General features: G+C 42.4%; 1 protein-coding gene across 11 annotated transcripts in view; it reads left to right on the top strand.

Annotated features, from left to right (window-relative positions):
• The window catches only part of LOC121080478 (CUGBP Elav-like family member 4), an 817088-nt gene that overhangs the window by 574063 nt on the left and 219057 nt on the right, over positions 1-23968 (top strand). For 5 of the 11 annotated variants that reach the window (XM_040578511.1, XM_040578506.1, XM_040578502.1 and 2 more), the window contains exon 5: positions 1635-1654. The exons of the other annotated variants lie outside the window; for them this stretch is intronic. In XM_040578511.1, coding sequence (XP_040434445.1) covers positions 1635-1654 — 20 coding nt within the window. The remainder of the gene's footprint in view (positions 1-1634; positions 1655-23968) is intronic. 11 annotated transcript variants of the gene reach the window in all.

Here is a 23968-nt window from a genome sequence, read left to right as displayed (position 1 = left end):
GTGGTTAACTAGCTCTAATAATATTCCTGTTTACTAACAAAACTGTAGAGTTTAGTTATCACATAGAGAAATTTATGTCTTATGGTTTTTGAGCACATTCTGGTACAAATCCAGATTAGCATGCTGACACTAACCATTCAACTAAGTGCTTTTTCAAACTTGCATCAACCTTTCCTGTTTACAGACACATGCTGCAAATAGCTCTGCTTGTCGAACTGGCTATTTTTTCCAGCTCATTCAAAGAATTCCTGTGGAACTAGTTATTTATTTTCTACTTCCAGCTGAAAATGGCTTTGGATTTTGAATTTTCATTTTTTTAAAACCAAATGAGCCTCCAGACTTTTTCTTGGAATCAGACACTTCTGTGACATATTGTGTGTTATTCAAATATCTGGTGCTTTCTCCACAAATATTCTTCATGAAAACTTTTTGAGCAACTGTTGGGAGAATGATGAAAAGAAAACCCTGTTTACGTCCACTTCTACTTGCCCTGATACACAGTAGTGCCATGTGGTGGCGCAGGTCGACGCAGACTGAAAAAACACTATGTCTGCGTGGCTGGGTTCGGACAAAATGGCCTTTATTGTTTATACAAATTATTTATATATTTTAGACAGTACATGTTTCAGATCCTGATAGTTTTTTGTGTTCTTCTTGCTTGCTATTTGCTGTTGCTGTAGGTGCCCGTATGCTGCGGTTCTAAGTTCTGGTTCTTCACATCCTGTTGACTTACCTGACAATTTGTGGCTGTCTTAAAGGTACATGGCTAAGTCTTTGAAGTCAACTAACTTGTCTGCAGACCCACTGCAGACCCCAACAGTGCCATCCTGGGGACTGGCCTTGTCTTGCACCTGACTTAGGCCAAGAAGTAGATGGCTCATTCCCATTCCCTGTTCCTGGCAATGTGAGCAAGAACAGTTGTAGGATATCGCTACAAATTTGCCATGGTGAAACACTGCTGGGGGCAGTTCTCTACAGGGTTTTGCAGTAATCCCCCATTCCCAACAGCATTGATTCATTCTTCCCAGGGAACATAGGAATATAATATAAGAACAATTATAGTCTGTCAGATCAACAGTCACTCTCACACATATACCATCCCCTAGAGCAGTCAATGATAAAGCAGAGGGGAAATTACAAGAGCAACACTTTCCTAGTTTCCTGCAATTGGCAGCTCAAAGTTTTCGTGAGCCAGAGGTACTTTTTTTGTATGAGTATTTTTCAATGGATTGTTCTTCCATGAATCGTCATGTTGTTTTTGAGTTCATGGGGATGTTTTAGATCCTGATTTTGCATCAGTGGAATTTCTCATTGTTTAAGCAGGACCATTTGTTCCTGGAGAAGGCAGAAGTTAGTCAAAGAACCTCGAGACTGGCAACTTGTACAATCATAAAATAATGTATTGAAGACTCTCTTCAGTTTCCAAAATACTGTCAGCTAAAGGGTAGAAATATAGCCTGGCAGTTTCACAGTGAAGAGTCATGGGTCCTTGCTGTACAGGGTGATGTTGGTTACCAGATGTCATTATCCAAGGTGGAATCCCAAATCAGTGGTGTTTTAAACTTTGTAGGAGAGCTGTAAACTGCAGGAGTTCAGCAGCTGTTGTATGAACAACCATAATGGCCCTGCAACAGGGAAAAACCTCCAAGGCAAGGTTGGGAGGATGTACAGGTGAACCAGTTTCATCCTCCAGAGTTAGTCACCTACAGTCACAAGTGAGAGCCACAAGACAAAGAGCACGAGGTTTTCAGAAAGTCCTATGGCACCTTTGCCACGTGCAAGTAATCCAGACCACCATTGGATTGCAAGCTGCACCCGTGCTTCCTGAACACCATGCCAGCTTACAGCGAGGAAATTTCTCTGCTTTTTAGAAGGGGTAGATAGTTATCATGTTTTGTTGGGAGATGAAGTGGGGTTTTTTCCCTATTTCTCTTCTGTTGTTCAGTTTTCAAGCTACTTTAGATGATCGGTATTTGCACTAAAAATGAAATGATGCTAAAGTAGCTGGAAAGATCCACACAATCAGATAGACTTGTAAACAAAGATGGTAATTAGGATAGGATGCAGGTGTGGGGTTGTCTGTTACATTAAGAGCTGTATCTGTGTGTCAGCTTTACCCCTGTGCCTTCTCTCTGAGGCATCCATATTTCAGGGCTTCCTGAGAAATGCGATATGGCTTTTGTTGTTTGCAATTCTTTTTACATTATATTTTTTCTTTGCTTTTCTTTATGGACTCCCCAGGTGCCCATAACAAAGTGGCAATAAACAGTGATATGCGCAATAGCAGAATTTTCCTTTTACAAGTGAATCTATGCAAATATGGCAACCTACCTCAGGGCATCTTTCAAACCTGGGGAAGAAATGGTGGGGAATAAAAGGCAGGGAAGGAAGCACATGATGCTTCAGACAGAGCTTGAAGCCATCTCTCACCTGACTTTGAAGGCTTCTTTTGCTTTTTGTCTCTCTTCTCTCTTACCCTCTTCCCTAAATATACTTCCAGAAAAAGAAGCAAATAAAAAGTGCCTGTGCTGTCTTCAGGGAGCCTGTGCGATGCCCAGTAGTAGAGGTCCATCCCCAGTAGGATGGTGTATGGGAGGGAGCTCAGGCACATGTCTTGCTTTCAGATGTGCCCACACATATGTTAGTGCCCTCAGATGAAACATCCTGAAGGCACAGCTGAGAGCTGGATTTGAAACTAAGTCTATATTAAAATTAAAAAGGAAGTGTGGCATCTTTGGAAGAACAGAGAGTCTGGGACTGCACATGTTCAAAACAGTGGCATGGTGCAGAGCCCAAGGCAGGATTTGGCTTTGAATGACTCTTACAACCTTCTGTTGTCAGAGCTTGCCACCCACGTGACCAATTTCCTCAGCCAAAAATTTGCAAGGAAGGAGGACAAATCCTAACCTTCAGAGTAAAACTGAGTGTCTCTTCTGTTAGACTTAGATACCCAGGAGGAAACGCAGGCAGACAGGTTCTCCTTCACTGACTTCCACTGTAAAGGACCAAGTATCTGCATGGGGGTGAGGGCAATTAGGTAATCACAGACTCCCGCAGAAGTGGCCTTGGGGAACATTTGACATCCAACTGTCTCTGAGCTGTGGGGTGATGCCTTCCTGGAGTGAAGTGGGAACTAGCTGTGGCCTTTGATGTCAGCCCAAAATGCCCCTATGTGATGATCCTTACAAGATCCTGCAGGAGTGGGCTGGAAACTAGGACCATGCATGGCAATCAGTTAGCTGAGGGGAATGTGCTCGAGCTTGTCTAGACAACAATTAACACGATGAGACGTGTTTACAGAGCACAGGGGAGTGGGAGACGGCTGGCGCCAAGGAAAGGTAACACCTTGCTGTTAATTGCTGGTAGTTAACCACCAATCAGGGATTGCCTAGTATGCAATGCTTAGCTTCAAGAACCAATTAGTTTAAAACACGCAGCTTCTGAAAGTGTATAAAAACTCGTGCTTCTGTACAATAAATTGACATTTGCTTGCATCAAGCTGCGTCCCGTCTCTTCATTCGCCGCAAGATCCAATTGCCTTCTCAGTGGCTTGGGGAATGCTTTCTTTTCTTGTTCTCTGCCACATCAGAAAGGAGAATATTAAAACATTGTTATGGAGGTTGAGCTACTATGTACTGAAGAAAATGGGTGAAGTCTAGTATCATTTGACATGAATATACTGGCAATAGTCTGAAAGAGCCTGAAGAGAAAACCTTCAGGATTTCCAGACACATACCTAGATACAGTACGGCTCTGCAGGGACACAGCTGGGATATTACCAGGTGAAAATACTTTTCCAAATCCCAGGGCAGTAGAAAATAATATAATAATATAAAAATATGCACAATTTTCACCAAAAATAAAAATCAAGACACACTGTTGGAGCATAGATTGCCATAAACAAAGGTAGCCCATGGAGATGGTCTCCATGTAAGGAACAGAGAAGAACAGAATTGAATAATCTGAAGGAATTTGTTTAGATGAAAGCAGCAAAGAGGGTCCTTTTTAAATGTTTTCAAAATGCATCATCTGGCCTATGAAGTACCTTTATTACTTTAAGGAGATAGAAGACCACCAGGCACCCCTGCAGAAGCCTCTCTGACAGCCCAAGTACCTCCAGCATTAACAAGTGTTACCACTGACTACCACCCACGTTTGCCATATGTCAACCCTTTTTCTTCGCTGCCATTTACATGCCAACAGGTTAACTTTTTATTAAGGTAAGAGTAGGTTGAAGATTTCAGATGTGGGCTCTTGAGAGATCATCCCCTTCACAGCAAGCTCAGCTTTCTCAGTTCCAGCTCAGGCTGACATTATATCAAACTGCGTTTTCCCCAGTGCGGACAACCACAGATTATTTACAAGATACAACAGGTATCTCATATTAAATGAAGACAAAAGATGTGCAGGAAGCATGATTGCTGTCTGAGTCTTAAGAACTGCTTATTAAGGAACTCATTCTTTTAAGCAGTAAACAGCCACCAGAAGTGGCCATGTTTGATACTGTATCTGACCTGCTAACCAACACTGTTTATTGATAATGTTCCTCCAGTGGTAATGGTGCAGATGCTAATGAGTGTATTAATAATAAATAATACTGTGTGAATTTATCATGTCCCCTCTTCAAAGGGTGGAAAATGCTTTACCCACAAGAAAGTGTGAAGTCCCAGAGCAGCTCTTTTCTCCATGTGGAGCCTATTGTTACTTTAAGCAAAGGGACTTTTATCATCCAAGTTAGCAAAGGGAAGTGGTGGTGTAACCACTGGATTCCAGTCACTACAGTGCTGCTGATTCATGGTGTGAACTTGGGGGAGTTATTTCAGTTCTCTGAGTCTCAAGTGCATCATCTTTAAAATCAAGATAATTATAGTTACAGTGCTTACCTCATAGAGGTGCTATGAAGATTAGTTAATGCATATCTATTTACAAAATGCATTGAGACTTTCAGGTGAAACCTGCTGCATATGTGAAAAATATTATTTCTATAAAATATCTTGAAACCTCAGGAGCTGCAGAGTCTTACTGGCTATCGCTACATTTTTGAATGCTTTTATTCTTTAAGCAAGTTGTTTTGCAGGTAAAAGTTATATATTGTGTTAACAATGGAATGCTTTGCAAATAATAGTTTTTCCCAGTTCCTTTTGACTTGTTTTTCCTCGTCATGCACTATGTGCAAGCAGATTAAGGGTTCATCAAACAGTAACTTGACATATATTTTGAGCAGTTTTTTACTTCTGTAGATTTTATCACAAAGAAAATCCTTGTGTTTTTTTGTATTGACCATTCCAGCTGTGTTGGTTGTTTCTGATTGATCAGATAAGTTATGATACATATCTATACCACTTCCAGTGAGAACATATCTGGAAGACCCATTAAGGACTGAAGATTATGTGCATTTTTTATTTATGTGCTATGAGCAGGATTGATCTCACCTAAATTTAGCTATGTGAATATTAGCTGTTAAGTCTAAGGTACTTCTCTACAGTTATGTCATACTTAGTTGAAAGAGATGGGCACTTGTCCAGAGCACCTTGCCAGACCTTTCTTAGTTAACAGTGTTGATAGGATGAATCAGCCTTTGGAGGCACAAATACCTCTGTTGGCTGTGAAGGGATATGGTGGTGATGTACTCAGATTTAGATGTCTGATGTGATATTAACAGGCTGAATTTTGTTCTGTACACCCTAGCAATGCTCCTTGGCCTGGCAGAAGAAGCATTGGTCTAGAGATCAATGCAGCTGACCAAATATGGATGTCCACCATAGAGTAAGTGGAATAATATACTGGGCTCCCCTAACTGTAGAACTCTCTCTCCACTGGCTATGACAATCTAAATGGCCAGTCTATCTGTTGATACAAAATGTGGGTACTTTAACCTGCAATTTAAATCTTACCCCAGAAGTACGGCTTCATTAAGAGGATGAGTTATTTGATGCAGGCAGATATGCTGATGGTGCCACACTTCTTACAGCTATACAACAATGGCTTCTGCAATATTGAGTAGCCTGTAAGCATCTCAGTATTTATAAAATTGACTTCAAAGAAAAGTGGGATTTGATAATATTAAACCCATATATATTTACCAGATCTTGTCTCTATTTCAGCTATTCCATAATTGTGCATGTTAGATGTATTGTGCTCAGACTGTGGTATTTCCACATCCTTTCTTTTAAGACAGTTCTTCAGTTTTAGAAATTCCATGCCAAGAAGCCATTCAGTGGAAGTTTTCTTCCTTAAATTCTCTCTCTTACATGCAGTCAAAGCCCTATGAATCGCATCATTCAATTCTTCCATCTCTTGATGCTTATAGATATGTCTTTGGATACATAAAATATGGTATATTATATGTCTCCAGATATCTGCCATATCCATACACACAAGCTTTCTTCCTAATCTTTGCCCATTCTAGTCACCTTTGAAAAATTTCTGTATCCAAGATGTACGAGAGAGTGAACACATGCACATACCTGTATACACAAATGACTTGTAGTCAATGTGTTCAAATCATACATGCAGAAAGCAAACAGGTAATGAATGTTTAAGAATTTTCATATACCTTCTATACTTCAGTGGACCTTTACCATTGAGTACCAGCTGACAATCTGCCTTTATAGGCACGTGCACACATAGATGTATGCATGTATGGTTATATATATATAAACTTACATTGGAATCTTTGGCAGAATAATTATTTTTATTTTAATTTTTATTTTCTCTGGACATCTGATGTTCCTTAAGATAATTGTTATACTACATTAATTTGTCTTGTTCTGCTGCAGCTCACTTTTTTTTTTGGTCTTAAATGTCATATTAGAAAATGTTATGAGCCCTCTGCCTCCTTTGGCATAACCACAATGTACCTATACATGTAGGGAAGCATGTCATGATCCTTCCGGACACATCAGCAAATGTCATCAGGGGCTCAGCTGTGTCATACCAATGACATTGAATGGCAAGATCAGTCCTTGGCTGCCATACACCCTATCCTGACCCCAGGGGAGGTAGGAAGGACTATGCTAATTGGTTCTGACCCTCCAAGATCAAGGAAGGGATATGCCTTTTTCCAGTGATCCAGTACCAGATCTGTTTAATAGAAACCACGGTGCTGGAATGCACATAAATGCCTTTACAAGATGGTAGGAGCCTGTGTTCATGTGGTGAGATGATACAGTACAAGAGTTACATGAGCAACTCTTCTGAATTTCTTTCCAATAAATACAGGAGCATCTTCCCACTCATAGCACTGGAGCATTTCTCAGCCAGTCTGTGGAGTTATCAAAACGTGTGCTTGGACCCTGCTGTATAGCTCTTGCTTCTGTGCTGTTCAAGGCCCCCTCAAAAGGCCTGGCTTCTCTGCAGAATCCTACTCCTCAGGAATCCCAGCAGTCAGTGGGGCTGACTAGGAAATTGAGGAAAAACACAGAAAATCATTGTTTCAAAATACTCTGACTTTTCTTTACTTTCTTGAAAGAAATAAGTTTTTTTAGTTTGCTAGAAGGTATCACCTATTCTGCACAGCCAACAGAGTACTAAATATATGGGAGACCCGGGAGTTCCTGCTCTTGCTCAGGACTTGCCCTCAGCCTGTGCAGAGTCTGACTCTGAAACAGTGGACCAGCACACCAACAACAGGATTAAAGCACCAATTGTTGTCGGCCCTGTCTCTGTATGTCCACTTTATCCTGCTGCTTGTCACTATACTAAAAGAGAAATGCAGGACTGAGCACTTCCCCATCACATTAATTCTTTTTCTTTTTCTCTCTCTTGCTTTCTTTCTTTCCAGTACTCCTTTTCCTGCTTTAATCACACCTAACTGAGCTCTGTGTTTGTGTCCGTCTAATGTCTGATGATGTGCACAAATTGTGGTTTTAGGTTTCACTAGCATGCAGATATTGCTGCCTTGTCCTTTGCTCGGCCAGAACTGCAGTGTTATCATCTCCAACAGAACCAGTCCCCTTTTCAGCTCGTGTGCTTAGTTAGGTTGCAGCTACATCTCAGAGGAGATATGAAGGTGGGCACATTATGTGAAATAGTTAAAGCAACACTGTTTAAAGAAGATAGGATTTGAATCTGATAGCTTGTTTTTGATCAAGCTTTCAGAAGCACCAGGTGCTCTAGAAGCAGCAGACAGCAGTTTGAAGAGTGTTACACCAAACCTGTTCCTTGCTAGTTTTTCTGAATTAGATGTTGAATTTCATCTTGTACAATACATATTTTATCTCTTCCCAATTCTCAGAAACAACTAGTCCTTGTAGAAAAAAATCTAGCAGAGAAAACTCCTTTGCACTGCATGCCAAGGCAAATAACTTGTTCTGCAATGCATGGTAGGGAAGTGGTGTGGGGTGGTAGGACCTTAATACACCTTGGGAGAGTTCTTGAGTTTTTTATTTGATTATCAATGCAATGCTGAGTAGGTGGTGCCAAATTTTGCTTGAACTGCTTGGATTTAAATGCAAACACATATGCACACATGCAATCGAGTGCTTCAATGCCGGGGAGTGAGGAGCTGTCAGGACTATGTTATAGCAAAGGCATCCCATCAATTACAGGGGGAGATTTTCTGGGCCTTGGTTTGAGAAGCAGACAGATAACTGACAGGGGTTAAAAGCTTTCTCCTTTCTTTTCCACGTTGCCTCCTTGATGGTAAAGAGTTCCCTGTCCCTCACACAGAAGGTGCTCTATGATTTCAAAGCATTTTTCTGGAAATACTATACAGACTATAATAACCTATTGTAGCCCTTGGCAATGATGCTTACCTGAGCTTAATTCTCCATATCCTTAACTCATCAGCCTCTGATCATAACACAAGTTCAGTGTCCTAGAGGACCATTAAATAAAAAAATACATACACCACCCCACCCCCCTTAGTACATTTCATGATGGTCAGATCTGTCAGACTTGGTGCCCTGTGCATAACAGTCCTCTGATTTGTCACAAGACAGGCAGTGTAATCTACCCCCAGGCCTGACCCAGAAGACCTAAAACCAAAGGGCAAAGAGGAGGTCGAGCTCTTTTATGCTTTCACTTTTCAGCTGCTTGGCTGAGGACGTCGCATGCGAACATGGTCAGTTGTGACACTCTGGGCGTCATCGTGCATGCTTGTGTGCAAGGAACTGAGCATAGCAATCATGACCTCAAATGTTGACCACAAGAGGTGAAAATATGCTAATGGTGCAGGTTACTAAGGTAATTAGGAGAAGGACTTCCAAACAAAAAGAAACATGCTTCTAAGTGGCTATGACTCTCCTGAAGATCATCATTGAAGCTGATGAAAAAAGTGGTGGTACTCGACTCTGAGACTGTGATCAGTCTTACATGAGAACAATAATAAAAAGCATCTGAGATTTCCTACACAACCAGAGAGTTTGGTATTCAAATATTCCTGAAATAGGACCACATTCTGCACAGACTCCTTTGCAAATCCCCTATAGGGAGATTAATTGTCTGCCTTGAATTTAACCAGTTCCCTCTCCAGAAGAGGTGTGGACTTGCTATATCCATGACTCATTTTCACATGGAGCTGTAATATGTAATGAACTAATATCTAATGAGGTGGGATTTGTGGTACAGCAGAACTTTGCTAATAAGAGGCTGCATAAAACTTTCTAGAAGCTGCAGGAAACCACAGATTTCACAGACATGGGAGATTTTTCCCTCTTAAAGGTCTCATTGGTTCATTGAGCCTGAAGCTGAGACCTCATCACGACCTGTGCTGCAAATACCTAAATAGATGAGATTTCCACTCAAAAATCACACCTTCTGAGCTTCATTATTTAAATATTTCTATGCCTGAAAATAATTATGCCAGATATATATCATGAAAACAACTTATCCTTAGCCAGGAGACAGTCTAATGGGCAACAGTAAATTAGCGTCTCTCACTCTTAGCTCACAAGTCTACTTTGGAGGTTCCTGCCTGGTTGTTGCTTTAACTATTACCATTTCCAAGCTCTGTGTGTGTGTGGTGTGTGTGGGGAGGGGTGTTGAGTGGTGGGGTGTGGGTGTGTGGGTGTGTCATACATGCTGCTCAGTCTTCAGCAACATCAGGATGCGGTTTGCCAGCTAATGATGCCTTTGCCAGGGGAATACAGGTGCAACTCAACAGCACATGGTTTAATGTAGACCCTGACCCACTGAGTGTGATTAAATGGGTCTCATTTGGCTACAGCATAATATTAGACCCACTTTTTTTGCAAAGAAAAACATTCAGTTAATAAAAGAGAAACAGGAAATTAATAAAGATTGTATTGCTGTGTTTTTTGTCTATCAGTTCATTCAATTGGTTCTTCCTAATAAAACAAGATCCATCCAGGATCAACAGGTCTCAGCACTGTTTTTTTCTTGTTATCCTCAAGGGGAGCCAGCTTTGTGGTTAACTTTTCCATTTATTTAAAATGCCCGGGATTTCATATTCAAATTTTATGCTTCCTGTTTCTGGCTGTTTCTTTGAAATGGGAAATTCAAGGACTGGTAAATTAAGTGAAAGGTTGCCTTATTTTTCTGTCACTTCTGCCTTTGTGTCCTCTGCAAAATGCTGTTTTGCAAATCATAAATCTGGGGATTGCAGTATGTATTCATCAAAGGCACAGAGGGCTGTAAGGGCATAACAGATTAGATAGTCCTAGTGAGGAGTCAGGAGCAAGAGCTTATGTGAAATAGTGAGCTAAAATTAAGAAAAAAATCTGTAGGCAGGATATCGGTACCATCTTTCTGGTGGTGCTATCTATTATCTGAAAGCAGTTTTCTACTGCTGTGGTCTGGAAGTCATGGAAAAGGTCCTTCAGCAGATTTGTGAAGCTGATGAATTAATTTACTTATTTGGAAGACATTTACACTCTTTTTATAGTAACTCCAATAGAAAGTGTGCTGATACAGGTATGTGGGAAGCTGTGAGAGAGGCTGATTGATAGTTATCCATTGCTGCACAAATTGTCATCTAAAATGCAAATGACAGTGCCTCACACCCACCAAGATAGGATCACCACTGTGGAAGTATTCCTTTGAATGATGCATTCCAAATAAGTGTGTTCTCCAGAACAGGTTTTCCTGACATGAGTCACAGCTAATAGATTTAAGCATCTAGAGCCCCTAGCTCTATGTGTGAAGTCAGTGGGAGTCTTGTTTTGGGAGATGCATTTCTAACAGCTCTGGATAAAATCAGTGTAACCTGCAACTGTATGAGTACTACACTGCTCAGCACAGCTGCCAGTAGGGTTTCACCCTTTTCCAGAGCTAGCATAACTTCACTCACACTCTGATCATTCTCCCGATATTTTCCCCATTCAAGACAGCAGCATATCCAAACCGCACCACCTTCTAAACAGTCAAACTTGGGCCTCATGTAACTACAGAGTATGAATCTTTAGCACAAAATAGACTATTTCCCTCCTGGATGAGCTGAAATTGCGTTTCTATCCCTCCTGTATCGTTGCAGTCATTGCACCAGACCCCACACCGGGAGCACTCGGAGATCTTATTGAATCCCACAGTGGCTGGCCATTTTGTAAAGGAGTTCGTCAATGAGAAACATTCCCATGTTAGCTCACAGGAGGCCTCTCTGCAGGGCAAACACCTGGGACTGCTAGATTTCCTGCTGTTCTCACGCTCAGCTTGAGCAAGAGCCCCTCGCTCCCCACCTTCTGAGCTCACTCAGCCCCACAGCTAAGGGCATCTGACAGGGATTGTTAAGCCAAGAGGTGACTAAATCCACAGTCCACGGCACTTCAAAAGGAGCTGCTTTCTCAGAGTAACATGACTGCTCTTCATCACCAGTGCTAATGCAGCTAGTAGTGAAAGTTCAAAGATCTTTCAAATGATTGAAATGTGTGATTGTTGCACTCATCCCTTCACACACCTCTGTAAGGGCAGTCAGGACCCATGTTCCTTCTGGCTCTGCACTTTTCACTCCCTTTTGCTGTGTTACTATGGCAAATGAGGAAAATGTTCAACTCCCAGCTCTGAGTCATTGCCTCCCTCCCAAAAACAAATGTGTGCTGGACTGCTTTTTCACAGGAGTTGCCAAGCATGCAGCCCAATATTCTATTCACCTAGCTTCTTAGGCAGCTACAGACTACAACTTGTAGCAGGAACCATTAATACAATTAATAACCCATTTTTATATGAGACCTTTTCAAACTGCAGGACCCAAAAGCACTTGATGTATTTTGCTACCTACATGTTGCAAATCCACAGTTGCCTAGGAATTTTGTAGATGTCACTGATGCAGGCTGAGCTCCTCATAACTGCAGAGCAACAGCACAGACAGACCTTAGGTTGTCCTGCCCCAAACTGATAAATGCATCACTACACAAAAGAAAGACAGGTCTTTTCCAGCACACCAGCTACCTACCATGCTTTGATGGACCACCAAACTACTCCAGACCTGTGCAGATATGGTGGTGCTGAGCATTCCTGTTCACCAACACATTGGAAGTGGTGTGCAAACTTTCATCTTCCCAGATCATTTTGCCTAGCAGTGAAATACTAGTAGCCGTTCAGCTGAGATCAGCAAACTCACTATGCAGGCTAACATTGCATCTAAATGGAAGTATTTGCAAGAGATTTCAGATAGGCAGAGTGTAAAAACATGACTACCTTTGATTTGAAGAATCACGAGCGGAGGGGAGGTTATCTTTATTCGGCAGCACTGGGTGCATGGGGGATCGCTCCACCAAAGTCATGTATACTGAGGGGATTTTTCAGTCCCCTCTTTATACAAGCAATTCATACCTATTCATTAACTTTCTGGGAAATCGTTTACATATTCATTACAATTCCGGGAACTCATTTACATATCTTGCTAAACTAGTGACCATGATTTAAGTCCTTGTCTTTGCCACGTTGCATAAACAACAGGAACTTAGGACCAGATAGCCTTTTTAAAGATGACAAATCCAAGGACTTAGCAATTAGTACATCCGTCATGTTAGCAATAAGGGTCCTTGGACGTTTCCCAACTTTTAGATAAACATAAGTACGTCATCCTATAGATAAGTGGTATGTCATTCATCATTCACCTTCTGGAGCTATGATCTTCTGTCTATTCTGTTTGCCATTATATAATACTGTCTGTCTATCCATTTATCCATCCATTCACAGTCACCTTTATTCTCACTGTAGGTGAGCACCTACAGTTTTATGGAAAGGGCAATGCACATCGTTTTTTCATTGGTGGCCATCTCATCTCCTTTTGATTTATTTAGAAGGCAGGCCTATTCTTTTCACTTGCTTTCACTTCAGATGCTGCAACCATCACCGCTTACCTGAGCATCTCTGACTTTTACTTGCCTAGGACCATTTTCTGCCAAATACCTCTTGATTTTTTACCACACCATTTGCTATAGGGAACAGTGAATTTCTTTAACTTTTCTTGCTCTGCTTGTGTGCTGGGGAGAGGCAGTGTCAGAAGGACTGCTCTGCCACACCCTAGGGTTTGAGAGACAGTTGAGCTGATCTGAATTGGGGTGAGACTACTTGTAAGGGAGGGAGGGCAGGAAATGGGGGGATAGAGACATGAGAAACTGTGTCACTTCCACAAATGCTACTGCTCAGGAGAAAGAAATATATATATGCCTGCTATTAATTTAAATCTAGACTCAGGAAGAAGTCAACAAACTGTAATTTATGAGCTGTCAAAGCCTGAAAAAATCCTTTTGACACTGTATTTTCACTTATTACATGCTTTCCTGCAAGATGACAGCGTAATTCTGTAGGGAGCCTTCTAGTGAACAACACAATGGCAGTGGGGGCTTTCTATTATCTTTTCTTCCACCTTTCTTCTTCTCTCCCCACTCCATTCAATAATCCCCCTTTCCTACCTTGCCCCTCACCCAATGAGTAGTGAGGAAGTAAATCAGCAGCAGTCCCCATCCTGTCAGCCTTTCAGCACTTCCAAGGCAGCAGTCAGTGCCAGGCTGGATCTGGCACCATGCAGACATTTCTGAAGCCTCACTGGGTGATGGGAATGGAGATGAGGCAGTGACCTCAACTCCACCAAAGACAAGGAAAAATACTCTGTCACACTCGCTCTGGAATTTTAAATACTTCATTTGGTTTCCCTGTACCCATGCTAGGCACCCAGCACTCTTGCTGGTGTACCTTTCACTTGAGTCTCTCTCACTTGTATTAACATTGATTGACAGCTGTCAGCTACCTCAGATCCCCAGATGTTGGCAGCACTGCCTGCCTGGCTCCCTGCTCCTCCATAAAGTGAACCAGAGCAGTAGAGAGAGTCCTGGCAGGGTCCTGGCTCACACGTGCTCTCCTGGAGAGGGGGAGGGCAGTTTGTCCTCTTTCCCAAACCCTCCTGTAGGTTTTCTCCCTGGAAAGCAATGACAGGCTCTTGGGATGGAGATGCCATCACACACAGGGCCCTCAGGTAAAGTGTGGTGGGATGGGGGGTGTGGCATTTTAGTGGTAGTGTTTGCTGGAGGAGAAACCGTGAAGGGTTTCCTGTCCACATCTCCTTTGAGCTGTTGTGGAGACACAAGTGGTTTGGGAGTGATGGCAGCGGCACCATTGACCACTGCCAGTTAATTGGGGGACTCCAGGTAACATCAAATGAAGCTTGACCTGAAAATGTTTCTGTTGCCTGAATCCAGCCTGAAGTTCCCCTGGCATGCAGTTGATTTCCTTGTCACATGGGGACAGGAGTGGGGGAGGCATTTCACAACAAATGTCACTTATCTCTGTATTTCCAAAGCTTTCTTTTTCTTACATACACAATTGCTTTTTAATTTGAGCTGCTGGGCATGGTGGGAAGGCTGCCTTTTTACTTTATTTTTTTCTTCCCAGTTTTGCTTTCTCACTTAACAGCTCAGAAAGGCCTTTTAAGATCTATTCTCTGTGATAGGCACTTCACCTTGTACTTAAGGAATCACACCCATATTTTGCACGCATAAATATGCAACCACACAGACACACACATGCATTTTCTGAGTGAACTGAACTCCAAATCTTGTTCTTTAATACAATTTAAGCACTCTGTGAAGAGTCCTCTGGAGTCAGGATTATGGAGTAGGGCTCTGAAAGCACTGTAGAAAATTCCAGAATCAGAGGAAAGGACCATGCTTTCTGTTGCGTTGTGCTGCAAGGCAAATGGTAACAACTCCCAGAGTCTATTCCAGGCTATGTTCCTCTTTAATTTATCTGTGCCTCAGTTTCCCCAAACTTGAATTGAGGCCAACACCACCACTTACTATTACTTGGGCAATATTTGAATTAATATGTTACAGCAGCTATGGCTCTGCTATTATTACTGTAATAGCATGTTCTTTGAGAATGGGATATCAATACAACCAAAGCCCAAATTCCCCTGGATTGCAGATGGAGAGATGAAAAAAATGAAAACAAAGAGATTTTCCCAGAACTACTCTCAAATTTAATAGCAGAAACAGGGAAATAAAGACCTTATTTTGAATGCAAGATCACTACCTAGGGAGCTGGGGACAAACAAATGTATCTTAGTCTTGAGTAGATTCTTGATGGGCAAATTTTCAGTGTTTTTATTAAAATTAAGGAAATCCTGCACCAAAACCTTCAAGCCTCTGTTCTCTGGGTCCTAGCTTCCACTCATACAAGGTGCATGCTGATACCTGAAAGACAGACAGGGCCAGAAGCTGCCTGTAAGACCAAGGACCTCAATATAGACCTTTGTCAGTCCGGGAAAAGTGAATAGTCCAAAAATGAGTCAGGGCAAGCCAATAGTTAAAACAGTGGAAGAGTCAAAGCTGGGTTCAGTGCATATTCCCTGACTTTGCGTTAACATTACAAATGCAAATTAATTGTCATCTCAAATGGGATCTGGGCATTGTTTCTAGCTCAGAGAAATGTTCAGGGAAGCTGAATAATAAGAATCCTATTGCCTTACATTGCTTCACTATGCAGGGAAATCTGAGTGCATTCAATACAATTACTTCTGCTCCCAGAAAAATAAATGTTGAGTTGGGGAAAGGAAAAAAAAACTGTCCTGCGTTTCCCCTTGCATGAAACACTCTTCAGAATTGTCACTTTGTTTTCCTTTAGTTGCTTGGCTCTCCAGTTCTCTCACTCTCTGTGGGAGTAGCTTGTAGGGGCTATTTCATCCCAGAGTCCTGCAGACGTAATAATGGCAAGGGCATAATAAGGAAGAACAGGGTCCTTCTTGTGGTAGTTGAGTCAGTATTTACAAAGATAATGTCTATACCTGCATAGCAAACACAATCTGTGAATGAACCAGCCATTAGCCCAGTTTTTGTGACAATATCTGGAGAATGTGGTCCATACTTGGGAAAATACAATATTCCTTTGTCCTGGTTTCAGCTGGGACAGAGTTAATTTTCTTCTTAGTAGCTGGTGCAGTGCTGTGTTTTGGATTTGGTGAAAGAACAATGTTGATAGCACACTGATGTTTTTGGTTGTTGCTAGGTAATGTTTATATTAAGTCAAGGACTTTTCAGTTTCTCAGTCCCTGCCAGTGAGAGGGCTCAAGGGGCACAGGGAACTGGGAGGGGACACAGCCAGGACAGGTGACCCAAACTAGCCAAAGATGTATTCCATACCATGAGACATCATGCTTGGTATATAAACTGGGGGGAGTTGGCTAGGGTCTGCTGATCACTTCTCGGGGACTGGCTGGGCATCAGTCAGTGGGTGGTGAGCAATTGTATTGTGCATCACTTGTTTTCTTTTCTTCCTTCCCTTTGGAATTTGTTACTCTCCACTTCTCCTTCCTTTTCAATATAATTGTTATTATTATTCTTGTTATTATTACTATTATAGGGATTTTTTTTTCCTATTTTATGTGGTGTATGAAGGCACGGACTCAGGTTGTGGTGCAACCAGAGATGCTTTACTGTGCAAAGAAGGTCATATTTATATCTCTGAGCCTGGATATTAATTCCAGCTGTATGTTCCACCAGGCTCAGGATGAAAGTCGTTCATGCAGTTACATAGCTATATATGGTTATAACCATGCAAACACATTTTGGCCAGATAAACATGCTTTTCTTTCTTACTTTCCTTCATAAGCCCCAGTTGTTTTCTTACTTCCCATTGGTAATGATCAGACAGTCTCCATCCTTTTCTCCCACAATTTTATTTTATTTTAATGATTAAATTGTTCTTATCTCCACCCTTGAGTTCTAAATTCTTTCCTGATTCTCCTCCCCATCCCTCTGGTGGAGGCGAGGGACTGAGCAAGTGGCTTTGTGGTACTTTGTTGCTGGCTGGGTTTAAACCACAACATCCTTAAATGCCAGTGTTAGAGAAGGGTGCTGCAACAGAGGTGGAGGCCTGCTGTTCAAGCCCTCCAGAAGGAACAATGCCAGAGGCAATGGAAGAAAGGAGGGGGCTATGTGTTTCTGAGATCCTATCTTCACCTTGGCCAAACTGACTGATTGAATTTTCCTTATCAGTAGAAGCTATGGTGAGCTGCAAAGGTTGGATCTCTAGAATTCAGACTTCCTTGTAGTACCTGCTGGGTACAGCATTCAAGAGGGTGGACATTAAACAGATTGAGTAATGGACAAGTCTCAAAATGCAGTTGTCAAAGAGAAAGCATGACAGAGTGAGTGTATTTGTAGCAGGGTTCTGCATGGATCAGTACGAGCTTTGATGCTAGTCACTGTTGCCATGAATGATGTGGAAGTAAATATCCTGGCCAATAAAAAACTGTGGATAACACAAAATGGAAAGGACAGGACTCATAAAGAGTCATCTGCATCACATAAGTCACTCTGAATGAGCTTTGGCTGGCTGATGTGTTATGTGCATGTTTCAGAACCAAATGTAAGATGACTCATGGAGGACTAAGGCTAAAGACCACACCTAAAGAATGAGGGTTTTTTCATAAGACACAGTGACCTAGAAAACTATCTAGGCAATTGTTATAAATTATAACAATTAAAACAAATTTATTTGGGGTTCAATGAATTTAGGTTGAGAAACAATAAGCAAAAACAGCGCTGGGTGCGTGGAGAACTCAATTAGTTCTACCACACACCCACCTGAGTCCTAAAGCAGCGTCTTTTATCCCCAGATCTTGGCCAATCTCTTCTCGCCGGACGTTCGTCCTACTCTTTCCCCATTGGGTCATTAGGGTACGCCTTCTCCTCCTATTGGCTCTCCTTTGGCGCACTTTTTCAAATCTCAAGGTCTTTGTCTCCTTCGGCGGGCCTTCTTCTCTGGCATGGTTTTGCTTCCCTTATATCCTTTGGCGGGCTTTTCCAAGCAACGATTGCCTCAGGGGAAGGGGAAGCCATCACATTGTCTCAAAGGAGAACCACATGCGCCCACTCACCACAACTGCGATACAGGTCCCAGATTTACACAGGGTACAACAATTACACTTATCACAGTACATTCTATTTTTGACATGAATCATGACTGCGTTTATCACAATCCCCCCTTTTGTTTTTGTTTACCTTATTGATTCATGTCTTAGTTTCCAATGCTCAAATCAAACAGGGATAAGTAACAACCCCCCAAATATTCCCAGGAGTATAACACTCACTTCGGTAACTCAATTACATACAACAATTGGTAAGATTAAATAGTTACCCTTTGTTATATTTTTAACTAGTTTTACAAACACATTTTTAGCAACTGTGGGAACTTCATATTTGACTCCCATTTTAATCTCATGATAAAACAAGCTAGATAAAAAACATCTTTTGTTATCTTCTCCTTTCTTTATCCATCCCTCTGTTTTCTTGATATAAAGTTGGAAGTATAAAGGGTGCCCACACCTTCCCACAGGGTTCCAATCAGGACCCTTATCAAGAGAGGTCCGGTCAGGATCATAATGCTCAGTGGTCACCGGCCCAGGGGTTGCAGCCCTCGGCAGACCTTGTCAGCTGCAGCACCGATTCACTCCGGTCTTGCCCTCTCCAGTTTTATCAAGGTGTGCGTGCAACTCCCAACATAACAAACACCAGCAGAGGTCCTGGAAAATTAGGGAAAAGCAGGTTCAATCAGCTACTAAAGATAACATCGGTTCTCTTGTACTTTAAATTTTTGTAAATTCAATTACCCTTTTATGGAAGTCAATATAAATTTTCCCAGCTGTTACATCAAGTTCTTTTAAATTCAGTCTTTACATTTTTAATAATAGGAACCCTGAAAGGTTGCCCTTTTGCTCCTACTACCAAAGCTGTATCTCTACTTGCTCGACATCCCAAAGGGATGTGCCAAACTGTAGACCGTTCAGCTCCAGTATCAACAAAAAAACCAGTGCTTTCTCCTCTTGGGGACCAATCTTTAAATTTATCAAGAGCTCTGATGTTGTTTTTGTCCCCAGAATGTAGAGCCCCTGACACCCCTATTCATCTTCATTAAACATCTGTTTGTCCTTCATTCGTCTCTGACAGCCCTTTTTGAAATGTCCCCTCTGCTCATAATGATAACATTCGGGCATTTTCCCCAGGAAATCCTCCATTTTTTGAGTTTCCCGGACTGCCGCTACAAACATTCTTGCTTTCTCTTTTTGTTTTTCCTCATTCCTCCGTACATACACTTTCTGAGCTTCCTTCAACAATTCTTGTAATCCTCGTTCTTGCCAACTGTCCAACTTTTCCAGTTTTTTTTCTTATATCCCTCCATGATCCGGCCACAAATTGGATTTTTAGAAATGCTTCTCCAATTGGAGAGACTGGGTCTAGCCCCGAATACATTTGTAAATTTTTCCTCAGTTTCTCTAACCAATCCACAGGAGACTCATCCTTTTCCTGTTGTTCACTAAAAACCTTATTAATATTCTGCCCCCTTGGGACTGCCTCCTTGATTCCTTGGATAATCAACTCTCTCAAATCTGACATATTTTGTCTATCACGGGCATTTTGGTTATTCTAGTTTGCGTTCTGGTTAGGCCATTTCTGTTCTCCAGGAGGGCCTTGTTGATACCTTCTTTCCCACATCTGTATCCCTGCCTATCTAATCATAGACCTTTCTTCAGCTGTAAATAATATTCCTAAAATAGATTACATTTCTTCCCAGGTATAGGTATTAGGACCTAGGAACTGGTCTAATCGTTCAGAGACTCCCAAAGGATCATCTAACAGATGACCCATTTCTCTTTTAAAGAATCTCATATCTCCTGTATTCAAAGGTACCGATACAAATCCAATTCCTCCTATATCTCCTCCCATCGGTACCTCTCGGAGGGGAGCCAGAGCCTCTGCTCCTTCTTTTTTATAAATTTCTTCTCTCTCTTTCTGTACTGTTTTACTCCTTGTGTGACTAGAAGGAGGAGAGAGTAGGGAAGTCGAAGGAACGGGGCCAGGAGGCAGTGGGGGAGCCAATGGAACGGGGTCAGGAGGCAGTGGAGGATGTATCCTCTCCTGACGGCCTTCCGCGTCCTGCCTTAAATAAGGCGGGGGTAAATTGTCTAATGGCTCCCATGATGACGTGGTTGTTTTAGTTTCAATCTCCCGTGCCTCCCTTTCCCTCTTTTCTCTCAAAGGAAATAATGAAACCAATCTTCCTGTCTCCGACTCTCTCCACAGTGCAGCATATTCACTTTCTTCCTGACTAAAGGGCTCTTTATTATTCACATAAAAATTTAATGTCTCACACATCCAATCATCGAAACATCCAAATATCGGCCAATATACATAATCGGATTGAATTTCCTCTCTCGTCCACACATTCATACAGTAATGGACCTTTTTTTTTTTTTTAGTTTTTCCCTCTTGAGCTGGCCAGTGGCCCCAATGCCTGAGCATTATTCCTAAAGCACTATTCAGGGGAATAATTTGTGGGTATTCCTTTTCTTCCTTTGTTTCCTCTTCAAATCTGGACTCCTGTTGGCCCATTGTATTAGGAATTTTGCAGCAATGCCTATAGCCCTTAGCAACCAAAAAGTGTCTTGCAGGGGTTCTGTCTGAAATCTGACGCCCCCCTACGATATCTGGGAATATTACACCCTTGGTTACGGATACCAATGTCTACAGGGGGTTTTGGACCTATCACCCACCCGTGAATCCTAGGACTTTTACAGTGGCTTCCTATCGCCCTTAGTTACCGGTAAGAGTGTCCTGCAAGGGGTTGAACCCTTCACCCACCCACATACCCTACAGGAGTTGAGATCCCACCCACGAATCCTATAGGAACCGCTTTGGTCCTTCACGGGCCAAGTCCCTCGCGGGAGTTTGGAATTGCAGTTAGAAGACCTCCACAGTCGCTTCGGAATTCAGATCCTGGCTCCGAACCTAGAGTCTGTTTCCAGAATTAGATTCCATCTCAATCACACTCTTACACACAAGTAACCAATACCCACCCAACCGAACAGCTTCCCTTATACTCACAACTCCGTCGTCTTTGTTCGGATCTTCGTGCACCAGAATTACGGGTCCTTTATACTGAAGTTTTTCCCTAGGAGTTCCAATCCCTTTTGGTTATTGTTTCTCTTTTGTTCGTTGATCTCCGGAGACTGACCTAGACTGCTTCTCTCGAGCCACAATCTGTGGGGCGCCCCTCGAAAAGTCACAGTTCAGGAAAGCACAGCGAGATCACATCGGGGTCACCAAATTGTTATAAATGATAACAATTAAAACAAATTTATTTTGGGTTCAATCAATTTATGTCGAGAAACAATAAACAAAAACAGCGCTGGGTGCGTGGAGAACTCAATTAGTTCTACCACACACCCACCTGAGTCCTAAAGCAGCATCTTTTATCCCCGGATCTTGACCAATCTCTTCTCGCCGGACGTTCGTCCTGCTCTTTCCCCATTGGGTCATTAGGGTACGCCTTCTCCTCCTATTGGCTCTCCTTTGGCGCACTTTTTCAAATCTCAAGGTCTTTGTCTCCTTCGGCGGGCCTTCTTCTCTGGCATGGTTTTGCTTCCCTTATATCCTTTGGCGGGCTTTTCCAAGCAACGATTGCCTCAGGGGAAGGGGAAGCCATCACATTGTCTCAAAGGAGAACCACATGCGCCCACTCACCACAACTGCGATACAGGTCCCAGATTTACACAGGGTACAACAATTACACTTATCACAGTACATTCTATTTTTGACATGAATCATGACTGCGTTTATCACACAATGATCTAGAAAAGCAGTTAGCACGGCTGAGGAAGTCAATATTAGATCCCAGTGTGATGGTGGGCAAAACCATCTAATGGGACCTCTTGCTATATAGACATGGAAAATGGAGAATAAAGATGATTCTTAGTAGGTAGCATTGGTGGGGGGAGTACTCTGGCAAAATGTTCCCAGCCTGGTGTTCACCTTTTAAAAACTGTAAAAGATTTTGAAGAGACCTTGTGGCGAATGAAGAGACGGGACGCAGCTTGATGCAAGCAAATGTCAATTTATTGTACAGAAGCACGAGTTTTCATAGACTCTCAGAAGCTGCGCGTTTTAAACAGATTGGTTCTTGAAGCTAAGCCTTGCATACTAGGCAATCCCCGATTGGTGGTTAACTACCATCAATTAACTGCAAGGTGTTACCTTTCCTTGGCGCCATCCGTCTCCCACTCCCCTGTGCTCTGCAAACATGCCTCATCATGTTAATTGTTGTGTCTATTCACACTCCTTGTCCTCCCTGGGTTCGTGACCTACAAGCTCGAGCACATTCCCCTCAGCTAACTGATAGCCACGCATGGTCCTAGTTTCCAGCCCGCTCCTGCAAGACCTGAATAAATGAAATGCCTCAAAGTGTCAGGCTTAAAGAGTTGTGCTCATCCTTGTCTGAGAGAGCTCCAAGACACTTGGGTCTTTATGAAAATATCTTTTCTGGGGGAAAAAAAGGCTATATACTAAAGAGCACTTTAATCAGCTGGAGAGAGAATTAACTTTTCTCCAAAACTTTTCTAATTTGAACGTGATGCCAAATAAATTAAAGTGAGAAGTCAGGGACAGGCTGTTGTCACAAGAAGATATGCATCAAAGCAGACTATGATGCTGGTGGTTACTCTGCCTATTGTCCTTGTAGTAAGACTTGACCCCTCTCCAGGACACACATTTTAGCCAAAACACAACCTGTGGAGGCAGATGCAGGGCAGCAGCAGAATGGCTTAGGCATGACAGTTTGGCCATGGGATGGGAGGCTCCTGGGGGGCAGCTCTGTGGGCAGAGGGGGAGAGACCAGATCATTGAAAAATCTTGTTTTTGATGATAAGCCCCGTGAGCCTCTGACTAACCTGGGGTTAAGGGGATTTTGGCAGGAAGAAGGGGCCATTGCTACTAGTTTTCTTCCCCCTGCACGATTCCCATCTGTGCTTCCTGACTGATGTGGCAGATCACTGGAGAGGGTCTTTAGCATGGAGAGCATGCTGAGACCACACGTTGGCTCTCTGTGTCAATGTTATCGCTTGCTGTGACATTTTGAAAGACAAAGTGCATTTGTGCCATGCATGCAGAGAACAAAGCCATTGCCGAGACAAGTGATAGTTACAAGTTCTCAGCATGTCCCTCAGCCTGTGGAGGGCCAAACATGAAACACAAAAAAGGTCTGAAATAAGGGGGAAAGGGGGAAAATAATAGCATAGTGACCTCTAAAACTCAGAAGAGGCTTGCTATAAAACAGCACCTTTGCTCTCTGCATCTGAGTCCTGGCTACTGATGAAAGGAGGAGATGATACCCCCTTTAGCACAGTTATAGTACGGTTGCAGTAATAGGGACCAGAGCCAGGGTTGGATCTGTCTTTCACAGCCAGATTTCTCCACACAACCAAGAAAGAATTGTTAGCCAAAAAGCATTATTAGTGGTGATGAAATGTGAGGTGGAAAGAGCCTACTGAGGGTTATGTTTTTCTATGTGGACAGTGAAGTTCTAGTAGCTGGAGATTTTCCTTTCTGAGACTCTGATTTTACCCTGAATCAGGGAATTAATTTCTCCAGGTACTAACCTCAGGTAGGAATAGGACAACTACTTTTTATATTTGCTGATCTAGCCATAGCTGTGTTGATGGGAGAAATAATTCTATCATTGCACTGTGTATGTCTGTACTGTTGATTTACACCTGCTAAAGACCTTGTTTCAAGAA

Source organism: Falco naumanni, chromosome W (genome assembly GCF_017639655.2).
Source record: "Falco naumanni isolate bFalNau1 chromosome W, bFalNau1.pat, whole genome shotgun sequence".
In the NCBI taxonomy this organism is placed as follows: Eukaryota; Metazoa; Chordata; class Aves; order Falconiformes; family Falconidae; genus Falco; species Falco naumanni.
Note: the sequence above shows the minus strand (reverse complement) of the source record. Positions and strands in the feature narration are given on the sequence as shown.